An 11203-nucleotide genomic window follows, 5' to 3' on the forward strand; every position below is an offset into this window, starting at 1 on the left:
GCTCTGCGCAGGCCCGAGCGCGGCGTTCGTCGCCCGCGCTCGGCCTCGGCTTCCCGCCGCTCCGGGGCGGTGCGAGGCGGCAGCGCTGGCCGCGGCTTCTGGCCGGGCAGCCGACCGCAGTCAGGTCTCGCTTACCAAACGCAGCTCCTGCTCCGCGTCGCCGCTCGGCTGCGTCGTGCTGAGCCGCCGGCGGGCGGGCAGCAGCTCTCCGCCTTGGTCGCCGCCTGTCAGAGGCCAGCCGCGGTGTGCCTCTGTGAGAGACCGGCCTGGCGCTTGAGCTCTTGGTCCAGTGCTTTCCTATGCAGTAACCGCCTTTTGCTGCATGCATGTAGACTGAGTATATGTATACGTGATTGAGTCTCTTGCCCTCTCTCAGCAGTAGGTGCAGCCTTTGGTGAGAGTGGCCCAGGTTGGGCCAAAGGTCCGTCTTACCCCTGCATCATGGCTTTGACACTAGGGAAGGAGCAGGTGCCCAGGAAAAACTGTGAGAGCAGAGTAAGCTTGAAGCTGTTCTGTGCAAACTGTTGCTAGAATATCCCTCGTGTTTAATAGTTTTTGATGAGCTTTCCTTCATGGAAGAAGGATCTAGTTACTTGCAGAACCTTGGTGAATTTTTAGCATCCATAATGTCCAATGGAAAAGAGTTGCACAGGTTAATGGCAGGTTAACGGGTTGTAAAGAATCATCTCCTTTGGTTTGTTTGAGTCTGCTACCTCCTGGTTTCATTTAAGTCTCCTAGTTGTCATACCAGAAAAGAAGGTGAAAATGTATTGTCATGCAATTCCTCGTATATTGTCTCTCCTCCTCTTTTCTGCCACTCACACAAACTGGTCTCTTTTCTGTGTTTAACTGCTGTTCCTATAGAAGCTGACACATGTCTTCAATCATCCTTGTTGCTTTTCTTTGTACATATTCCTGCTATATCCTTTCTGAGATAGAAGGACAAGAGTTACACACAACATTCAAGATGCAAATAAAGCATACATTTATACAGTGATATAACGATGCTTAGTTTTATGTTCCTTTCCAAATAAATCCTGTTATTGCTTTTGTTTCCTTGACTGATTCTTGAACTTTGGGCAGATGTTTTTAGAGGATGCTCCATTGGTTTTTGGGTGATAATGTTATCAGTTCAGAGAATGTCATTGTTTATGAAGAGCTAGATTCTTTTTTTCTTTGTTTTGCCACATGCATTGCTTTATGTTTACCTACACTGAATTTAACCTTTACCTCCCAGTCACTCGGTATCAGGAGGTCCTTCGGCAACCCCTGCCATAAGCCCTCTCTTTACTACCTTGGGGTAATCTAGTATTGTATAACAAACTCCCTAAAGCACTGCTTGAATATATTGTACACCTGTGATAGGTACAGCACTTGGAAACACTGATCTTATTGCGTATATGTGTCACAGTGCTTACATCTGCTTCCTGCCCTTAATGGCTTTGGAGAGAGCCTTTGGAGGAGACGCTGCTGTGAGACCAATGTGTGTGCAATATGGTTTCATTCATTCTCTTGAGGGCTTCTTGGATAAGCACAGGCAGTGGGCCAGATGAATTGCCTTAGATGCATATGCCTGGCACCTCTGCAATAAAACACTGGCTATCAGCCCAACTTATAATACAGTCATTGATTTATTATCTTGCACAAACACAGTGCACACAACAAGTTATAGACTCATTTCTTAATTGCACAGGAACTGACTAGTACCATCACAAGATGGAGGAGAGTTATAGTGCTTTGACCTTCAGATGCAACATGCAGCAATTCGCTTCAAGGGCTAGGGATCGGATTCTACCAAAGTTGACTCAGCCTTTTTTTTGAAGGTGGTTAAGTGAAGTGAAGTCTCACTAAAAAGTGAAAAAGTCAGCGTTTTCTAAAGAAACCTTTTACGTTCTTGCCAGATAATAAATTAAATAGAATAATCTCATGTTCTCATGAACATAGAAGATACCTGATAATCCCTTCAGTGAAGCTCATGCTAGTCCAGTTCATTTAAACAGAACAACAACAAACCTCATAGCAAGCATGTAAACAGACTGATTCACCCTATCTGCTTTCCTAATTGGCATTCTCTTTCTGTTATTTGATTGCATTGTTCCACCCTCCAGGTGGATTATTATTCTGTCCTTGACTTACATTAGCAGTTTATTAGGGCTGGAACTTTAATTATATTTTGCACAACTCTTCTGTTGTATGAATAAGTAAGAATAGATAAGATTCTAAAGGGTTTTTGCAAGAGTCAAGGATCTGTCTTGGTATCTTCGGCAATTGATTCCCTGTGCTCTGATACTTTGCTTGTTGCCATCCTCCCTCACCCAGGAATGCTGGTGGAAAAGCTATTTGATGAGTGCAGTTCAGGCAAAAGGCAGGAGATGACCTGTGTGTGTGTCCAGGTTCTGTATGCTAATCTACCTAGAGCTGGGCTAGCTTAAACAGCTCACAAACGTGGCATGAGCTAACTCTGATGACACTGTCTGAGGCGGTAAAAAGAAAATGCAAGTGATATCTTCACTGTGCTGATCTGGATCTTAATGAGGACAGCCAGCTCAGGGTTTGTCTCTTGCCTGAGTGTTCTCACCAAAGGAGAAGAGGTTGGCGTGAGAATACAGGATTTTTATTTCTAGGATCTCTGTTTCTTTCCCTCGAAGAGGGGTCTGTGTATAGGAGGGCTATGAATACATGCAAGTGGACCCCTCTGATCCTTGGAAAGGTGGCAAGCTTTGTCCTCATCCCTGTCTTTCCTGACTTTTTTAGAGAGAGGAAAAGCAGCTGGAGCTGACCCTGGAGGCGCTCATCAGCCAGGTGGCCGACCTGAAGAACTCCTTGGTCAGTTTTATCTACAAGCTGGAGAACGAGTATGACCGACTCACATGGTAAGGCCTCTCACAGACCTGGAGGCACTGTCCATCACTGCCAAAGCTGTTTCAGAGTCTGCTCTAACGACCGCAAAGTATAATTAAAACCCACTAACCTATTGTCAGTACGCTTAAATTTGCTTTTCACATTTATACTGGTGGAACCACTTAACATCTTCCACTAGCAAAAGAGCTGAAAAACATTTGTTCTGCACTATACAGCAATAGGGTCATGCCAACACCTTTTAACCTGGGCACTTTTATGGTAACTCATGTAGTCGCTTGTGTCCATGGTGACTGGAAACTTCTTGGACGGAATATCTTTCAGAGCTGCGTATGCTATAAAATGAGCAGCTGATCTTTCTGTATCTCTTGACTTTTCTGACTTTTTCTGGCTCTGGTATAAACAGAGTTCTTGTACCTGTATGCTGGTTCTACATATTTTACCAGATAGTTTGAGAGACTTGCAGGGTCACATTCTCTTCCTGAAGGAGCATAAGGATGATGTATCTGCAGCTTAATAAACCGTGGAGCATCTTACACAGTGTCTGCCACTGCAGCAGAGCTTCAAAGGCAGTTAGCATTTATAGTTAGTGTTGCAGAAGGCAGGAGAAGTGGCGAATCCCTGGAGGAAAACAAGCTGAAGGAGACTTCCCTGATGAGATTATCCACTATTTTGCTTCATTATCAGTTAGTCTGAATAACCAAGCTACAAATAGTGTCTCTTCTGACTGTACTGCTTGGGAGTTAAATTGTCTCTCAGACCTTGCTTTAGGATTGTACTGGGAGAGTTACAGTGATAAGGAAAGCATTGCTTCTGTGTAGGCTGCTGACATCCCAAACACCTGACCCTTCCAGTGGTACCCACAATGTCCCTAAGCTGTTAGCAGCATTGTCTCTGGGGACTGAGATTTGTCCATGCGCATTCAGCCCCAGGTTTTACTCTTTACTCTCTGGAGTAGACTCACTAGAGGAATGCTAATGCTATTTCCTCACTTCCCGGCTATTTGAGTGAAGAACAAGTAAAGGCCATCTCTAGTATCCTTTTCCATGTTCTGTCCTCTTTATTTTCCCAGGCCTTCAGTTCTGGACAGCTTTGCGTTGCTCTCAGGACAGCTGAACACCTTGAATAAAGTGCTGAAGCATGAGAAGACCCCACTATTGCGAAACCAGGTTATCATACCCCTAGTGCTGTCTCCAGATCGTGATGAGGAGATCATGGTAAGAAACTTCCCTCTGAATGATGGCCCTGGAGTATCGGAATGTGCTTGTGTACCTGCTCCAGCTTGCTATTCCTTGTGCTTGGCCTTTCCTCAGCTCTCAGTGTAGAGAAAGAAAAGGTGATGAACTGTTCTGCCTGGGAGCTGCTTTGCTGGGGAGCTTTCCCCTACAAACATTTGCTCTGGATACACTTTACAGGAGGTGTTCCTGTTCATAAATATATTATTTTCATGATGTCAGGGCCTGAGGAGCTGTAGTGTCCCCTTGTGTAATCGGGATGTCTCCTCACAAGCTCTTTATTTTCTCTGCCATAGTTGTGCTGTTTCTGTCAGACATCTGCACCTAGCTTTGCATTGTTTGTCATCAGACTAACACGGGGTGCGTTACAGAACCTACAGTGTGCACTGGCAAGATTTAGTCTCTGAGTGTGAAAACATTTCAACTGATTGTGGCCGTGCTAGCAGGCAGCAGGTGGGACAGCACTGCAGACCCCCGTGGCATGTTCTGACTAAACGGACACAGTGCAAATTCCTAGACAAATAGTTTAAACTTCCTAATGCTCTATGGATCAAGGTTTTCCCTTCAGCATGCTGCTAGCCTTGTTCCTGTACCATGGCCCATGCTCCGGTCCTGAGCGGTTTGAGTGTCGGGCTGGAGAAGGGGGCTCTGAGTGTGGCTTGTCCAACTATTGCAGCGGCAGACAGAGGGACGTGTGCCGGTGTTCAGCCATGAGGTGGTGCCTGACCATCTTCGAACTAAGCCTGACCCCGAAGTGGAGGAGCAGGAGAAGCAGCTGATCACAGATGCAGCTCGAATCAGCCCTGATGTGGCACAGGTAGGGGAAGAAGAGTTTGATGCTTTTGTCTCTTAGTCCAAGGGCACAAAGTTCCCTGCTTCTCTGGCTCCAGTGTTCTGCCTCTTTCACCCTTCCATCTGACAGTTCTCTGTTTTCTATGTCCTTTTCTGTCTGAGATTCCTCCAGCTGACCCCAAAGTTTGAGTTCGTCCGCAGGCTCCCAAAGCAAGCGTATGCAGCCTGCTTCCTGTTCTGCAGGAAGTGCCATCAGACCAGTCAGAGAAAGGCAAAAGCTATCCCCTCCTCATAGTCCCCTCCTGCATACGCTAGAATGGGGTGCTCTAGGCTCTGCTACTAAAGTGCTTATGTTTAATTACACAGACCCTGGAGAAGAGAAAGCTTGTTCACTTACCTTGCTGGTTTGTACTGGGTTGGAGGTATCCTGATGGTTTCCAATTATCTTCATTTTGCAGAAACAGATCCAAAGTCTGAACAAAATGTGCTCAAATCTGCTGGAGAAAATCAGCAAGGAGGAGCGTGAATCTGAAAGTGGAGGTATGAAGTGGAAGTGGGGTACAGGGTCCAAGCAGCAAGCTTGAGAGAAGGGTCCAAGGAGCAAGCTTGAGAGAGCAGTGGCAGAATGGGAAAAGCGGAGAGCCTAAAGTATGGGGAATGCAGATGAGCAGTACAGATGAAAATGTTCAGGAAGATGCAAGATTGGCTGTCCTGTAGCTCCCTTATTTGAAAAGTCATCCTGTGGGTGGGGTGTGTTTTACTTGTTCTTAGCACTGTGCTGTGTGACCTATGTGTGGCAGAAAGTCATTCCAACCCTTTGCCATACGCCCCTTCAAGGAGATGATAAGTGCTATCTTCAGTGTTTACCAAGAAAACATCTTGATCAACATGGATTAAAATAGTTGTGAAAATGCAATCGCATGGTAGGTGGCTAACAGGTTTGCCTTGGCCTGTTGCATATGTGTGGAGGTACATTCTTTGCAAAGCAGCAATGAAACTGATAATTCAAGGACGTATGAACGGAGGCTGCTGGAGGCAGTCCTTTTATTTAAAAATAGTCACTACCACATCACTTCTCCCTTTAGAAATGGAGAGAAATAGCAGCACTATCACAGAGACATATATGATTAGTCCTGCATTGCTGACCCAAAAGTTTTCTGAGCAGATAGCTCAGAGTTCTCCATAAGAAAGGTTTTTAGCGCAGACCCACTGCAAGCAACATCAAACTCACTGTCACAGCCCAAAGAAATGTATTTGTGGAAAACAGAATTTAAGAGTCACAGGATGCTCTTATCAACACTGTGCTGCTCAAGAGCCACAGAAAGGGGATTGTTGCCTTTGAATATCTAAAACTTGGTGCTTGTTACCTGCCATAGGACTTGACATGGAAGAGCCTTTAGCTGAGGCATCCTTATGGTGTGGAGGAGGTGGCTTCCTCTGCCCTCCTCCCCTGAGCAGTGTATGCTCTGCTCTTGGTGGGAAAGCTCTTGGAACCTCACTGTCCCTGGATTTTGCAGCTTCTTTGATCCTGCTGAGACTCTTGTGGGACAAACTGTTAGAGGCTGATCTCTATCACATGCACCAAACTATCAGAAAAGTAAATTCAGGACCAGCTAAGCTAATTTTCAGACTTCTTTGCCAGAATGCTCCAAAAACCATTTCTTTTTCTACAGGTTTACGACAGAACAAGCAGACTTTCAACCCGGCAGATACCAATGCTCTGGTAGCAGCTATAGCCTTTGGGAAGGGACTGTCAAACCGGCGACCCCCTGGCTCAGGGGCATCTGTCCAGTCAGGTCAACCAGGAGCTGGTGCAATCATTGCAGGGGCTTCAGGCATGCAGCAGGTCCCAATGTCAGGTGCACCGGCTCAGCAGCAGCCAATGATGGCAGGAGTGCAGATGACACAAGCAGGACAACCAGGTAAATAAATAGTGTGTCTGAGTGTGATAGAAATGTAGGGAACAATAGCATATACTAAATGACTGGGTTTAATAACAGCAGATTACGTTTCTATTAAATGTGAAGTGAAACACATGGGCAAAAAGCAGTTCAACTTTATATATCCAGTGCATGGACTCTAACGTACTTACTTGTATTTGGGAAATAGATACATGACATAATTGTTCTGTAAAGACATCAATTAGATGTTCAGCTGGAGCCAAAATTGTAAACTGAGTGTTAGGAACTATTATAATAAGGCTGTTGTATAAATCTATTGGGCACCCACATCTGCAATATTATATGCAGTTCTGATCTTTCCTCTTTGTAAAAAAGTTATAATAGAACTGGAAAGGCTCAGGGAAGGGTGACAAAATGGTCAAAGGTCTGGAAAGGCTTTCATATAAGGGAAGACTTCAGAAAGCTATGACATTTCATCCTGGAAAAGAGAGAGTTTGGGGGAAGGGAGAAGAATGTATGGAAGTCTATAAAATCTCAAACTGTATAGAGCAGGTGAATGGGGAATGATGGTTTACAATTTCCCATGATACAGGAAGGAAGTGCACCAATGAAAATATCAGCTCACGGGTTTGGGACAAAAAGGAGATACTTTTCTGAATACTGGATAATGAAACTGTAGACTCACATTGCCCAAGTGAGTGATAGACACAAAGTTTATATGGAATAGAAAAGTAAGTAGGTACATTTCTGCATGAAAAATCAGTGAACAGCTAATAATCATGAGATGCTGTCAGAAATGGGTGTGACCTGGGGGACCTGCAGACCTAACCTTGTGGTGTTATTCTTATGTTCATGTTAATTGGGATTCTGGATATCGGATATTTTAATTGGAGTTTTCTTGCCTGCATAATGACTGTGTTGTTCAGAAATGAACTTGAGCAACAATATTAATCCTAAGTTAATGATGTATTTATGTTAGAGTTAGAAAGTAATTTCCACTGTGATGTGGAAACAAAGAAGGCTCCTGTGATTTTTGGCTGTGTACCCACTGACATCGTCTCCAGGATGAGAAGACAGTTGCTTCTGTGCATTGAGCTGAGCACAGTGGTAACAAGAGTATTTGTCTAGCCTATGATACCCTGGAGTTCCCTTTTGATAAAAGCAGCTGTACTGGGTTTGGCTGAAAGTCCCTCTATCCCATCATCCAATTCCTGATGATGGCCAAAAGTGGAGGCTGAAAGAATATAAGAACAAAGTATACCTTGGGAGACACCTTCAGCAGTCACTGTTTAGGGATATTTTGAGCTAGAGTTTGCTTTGAGACCAGTGGGTATAATAGCCATGAATTTCTGTAGTCACTTTCTGAATTACAATTTTGACTTCTACAATGCCTGTGGCAGTATGTCCCATAGTTTTATTGCAAGTTTTGCTTAAAATAATTTCCTTTTTGTTTTTAAATCTTTTGCCTGATAAGTTCATTGGTTGTTTCCTTTTTACTCGTGTTGTGAGAAACAGTGAATAACCCTTTCTCATTTACCTTCTCCATACTAGTTTTAATTTTTTGGAAGTCTGAGGTATTGTCTTCCCTTTGTCCATCTTTTTTTTTTTTCCAGCTAATGAATCCCAGTCTATTAAATACGTGGTTGTCTGAAAATTATTATATAATTTGGACCATCCTTGTCTCTTTCCTGCACCTCTTCTGCATGTTTTCAAGGCTGAGAGGACCACAACTGCTCAGAGCATTCCAGATATCGGTGAACCATACAGTCCTGTTCACTTTTTCTTTTGGAGATCTAACAGTATTTGTCTACTGATTGTTAGCAAGCACTGACATGATGTCAGATTACCTGCCAACTCATTGCAGGCAGTCACCTGCCTCGGATGTGTTTGAAAAAGTTTAATAATCTTTATTCTGTTAGCCAGTTCTTCATCAAATCTTTTTTTTTTTTTTTTGTCAAGCCACACTATAGTTTTAATTCTCAGAAGGTTTTTTTTTTTTCCCCTCTGTTCTAATTTGGGTACACATTCCACTTTCTGAAGGAGTGTCCTTTGAATATCCCTGTGTGCTGCTCTTTAATCACTGTCCTTTTGTTTATTTTTCTGATCAGCTTAGTTTTGTCTGGCACGGTACACTTACCCTAAGCTGTCTATATGATGTTTTTGAGCACACTCCCATGTGTGACCCGTATCAACAAAGAATAATAATGCCCAAGAGGTGGTTAAGAGAAACAAAGAGATCTGAGAGAGGTTTAGTAATTTAAATATATGCACTGACTATAAATAATGTTATACTGAAGAGGATACAGGTTCTTGGGTTTGCCTCTCTGGAATGGAAGTGGGGAGCAGTCTGCATTCTTAWCTCGGTGCTGCTATCAGCAACTTCTGTGAGCCTGAAAAGTCCCACAGTCCCGTAGGAGCCTCCTGGCAATAAGAAAGGCTTGATCAGGATTAGGATGGGCCAAGGATAGAATTAAGTAGGGGAAAAAAAAACTGACAGGAAATTTCAGGGAGATTTCTCAACAGATTTCTCAATAATTTGTAAGAGAGATTGATTGTGTTAAAGATGCTGTAGCAAGTAAGCCTAGTGTAGTACATGGAGTGGAACAGAAGCCCTGACAGGGCTGTTGTGCTCCTTGCATAATCCTCAGCAAAAGTCCTTTCTGATTCAGCACTGCTTTTTCTTTTATCTCTCCAGGAAAGATGCCGAGTGGCATAAAAACAAACATCAAATCTGCCTCAATGCATCCATATCAGAGATGAGCTGAGATGAACCAGACCCAGGGAATAGCAGTTACCAGCATTGTTCCTGCTGCAGCCACCACACCTGGCTTCCTTCTAGGACTTCTGAGTCTTCACATACCCCCATGCCATATCCAGGGAGCTGGGGATTGTAAGACCCCTCCCTTGATTTTATTTAGTGCTAAGTGGTTTGTGCAGAGCTACTAGTGACTATGTCTCCCAGGGATGAGAACTCCCCTGTTCAGCCAGAGCAGTGGACTTTACTTCTGGTATTGATCCCATCTTCTTCAGGTCTGGTCGAGAGGACTCCTGCTCTTTCCTGATACAGAACCTGAAGAGCTGCATGGAGCACTCTTCTCCTGGTTTCTGTTTGTTGATTCAGAAAAGACGTTCCTCCTTTACTCCCTGTTGTCGAATAAAGACCATGTTCTGTACACAGTGTGACATTGGTGTCTGCCTCTCAGGTCATAAGGAGTCTCACTTTCCTTTGAATAAGGCTGTAGAGCATCTCCAGTCTAAAATACACAAGAAATGTTGGCAGCTGAGTGCTGGAGCTATGGCCTTATGCATACAGAGCTGTTATAAAGTGAGTCAGCAGGGTACAAACACAAGCAGTAAACATCTTGTTCATTGTAAATCCATTATGACTATTCCCCAGAAAGCCAAGTACTGGGAAAGACCATTACAAGACCCACAACAGGAGCAGCATTTCAGGAACAGCACAGAGCTTTTGTATTCTGATGCTGCTGCAAGTCTCAGCTGGATCTGATTTCACTTCTGTAATTCTCTGCTTCTGTGTTCCTATAAAATTTCTTAGCTACTTCAGGATTAATCCCCTTCTTCAGAGAGGTATTTCATTCTGCTCTGGGCTGTGCCACCCCTGAATTAGCCAGGCTGTAAAAATCTGGCCCATTTCTCTTTGGAACTGGACATTATGAAGCTGTCCCTGTTCTACATTCTGTCTTTGAGCTGTAATGTACAATCTGCCCAGTGAAAGATTCCTCTGAGAATAAAGGGTGCAGATGCATGCCCACAAACCATGTCAGTACGTACAGCACTACCCTAAAGACAACCAGCTCTCCTCTTGCTGCTTTTGCTTGGACTTCCCTTTTGACTTGTGGTGAAAGCCAGTACTGTATTTTACTCAATAGCATCTGTCAGCAGTCTTAAGGGTGAGGAAATCTCCACTCAACAGATACAGCCTGCAGCTGCTCCTGCACTGCTTGTCTCTGAGCTAATCAGATCCATCTTATTTGTGGAGGCTGTGGACTGTTCTCCCAAACCTAAACCTTCCACAAAACTGTGACTTGGGCAGTAGATGTCAGCCCATTTTGATTTGCAGAACCTGGAAATTGCCTAGTGGAGGCATGGACCCTGTAGTGAATTTAAGCCTGTTCACCAGGAGATGCTTTGCCAGGTTACATTTTGTAGCCCCTTAGAAGTCTTTGTTTTACTGAGGTTCTGCAGCTTGTGGCTTGAAAAGCAGTGAGCCGGGAAGTAGAAAGTTCAGCTAGAAGTACAAACAGCTCATAGGTAAGCAAAGCAGCTCCCGCACAAAGAGCCCAGCTACATGTCCGTGATAGCAACAGCCCAGCCAGACTGATGTGTCTACTTTTTGCTCCTGACACACACAGGCTCTCCTTGGAGCTGTTGACTCTTGCAGGGAGCTGGTGTGAA

The 11203-nt window shown here is 44.2% G+C and overlaps 1 protein-coding gene across 4 annotated transcripts; it reads left to right on the top strand.

Moving 5' to 3' along the window:
- The first annotated feature begins 415 nt into the window (after positions 1-415).
- Positions 416-9960, top strand: MED8 (mediator complex subunit 8). Of its 4 annotated transcripts, XR_003256865.1 has the most exons (9): positions 416-495; positions 2755-2873; positions 3932-4076; positions 4771-4911; positions 5345-5426; positions 6560-6808; positions 7380-7481; positions 8401-8541; positions 9483-9960. XR_003256865.1 is itself a non-coding variant. In XM_026086887.1 (8 exons), the coding sequence occupies exons 1-7, from the start codon at positions 442-444 to the stop codon at positions 7442-7444; spliced, it is 855 nt and encodes a 284-aa protein (XP_025942672.1). In that variant the 5' UTR covers positions 416-441; the 3' UTR covers positions 7445-7481; positions 9483-9960. The 4 variants fall into 4 exon arrangements, 2 of the variants coding, with proteins under 2 accessions (XP_025942672.1, XP_025942671.1); XR_003256866.1 differs by lacking the exon at positions 7380-7481; XM_026086887.1 differs by lacking the exon at positions 8401-8541.
- Positions 9961-11203: the final 1243 nt, after the last annotated feature.

Source organism: Apteryx rowi, unplaced genomic scaffold (assembly GCF_003343035.1).
Source record: "Apteryx rowi isolate R43461 unplaced genomic scaffold, aptRow1 scaffold_7, whole genome shotgun sequence".
Classification (NCBI taxonomy): Eukaryota; Metazoa; Chordata; class Aves; order Apterygiformes; family Apterygidae; genus Apteryx; species Apteryx rowi.

What these genes read in the sequence shown, in the direction of transcription:
- MED8 (XM_026086887.1), top strand. Translation starts at nt 442, where the DNA reads ATGGCTTTGACACTAGGGAAGGAGCAGGTGCCCAGGAAAAACTGTGAG. An exon ending in GGAAAAACTGTGAGAGCAGA is followed by an intron (nt 496 to 2,754) that starts GTAAGCTTGAAG and finishes TGACTTTTTTAG; the next exon opens with AGAGAGGAAAAGCAGCTGGA. An exon ending in GAGTATGACCGACTCACATG is followed by an intron (nt 2,874 to 3,931) that starts GTAAGGCCTCTC and finishes TTATTTTCCCAG; the next exon opens with GCCTTCAGTTCTGGACAGCT.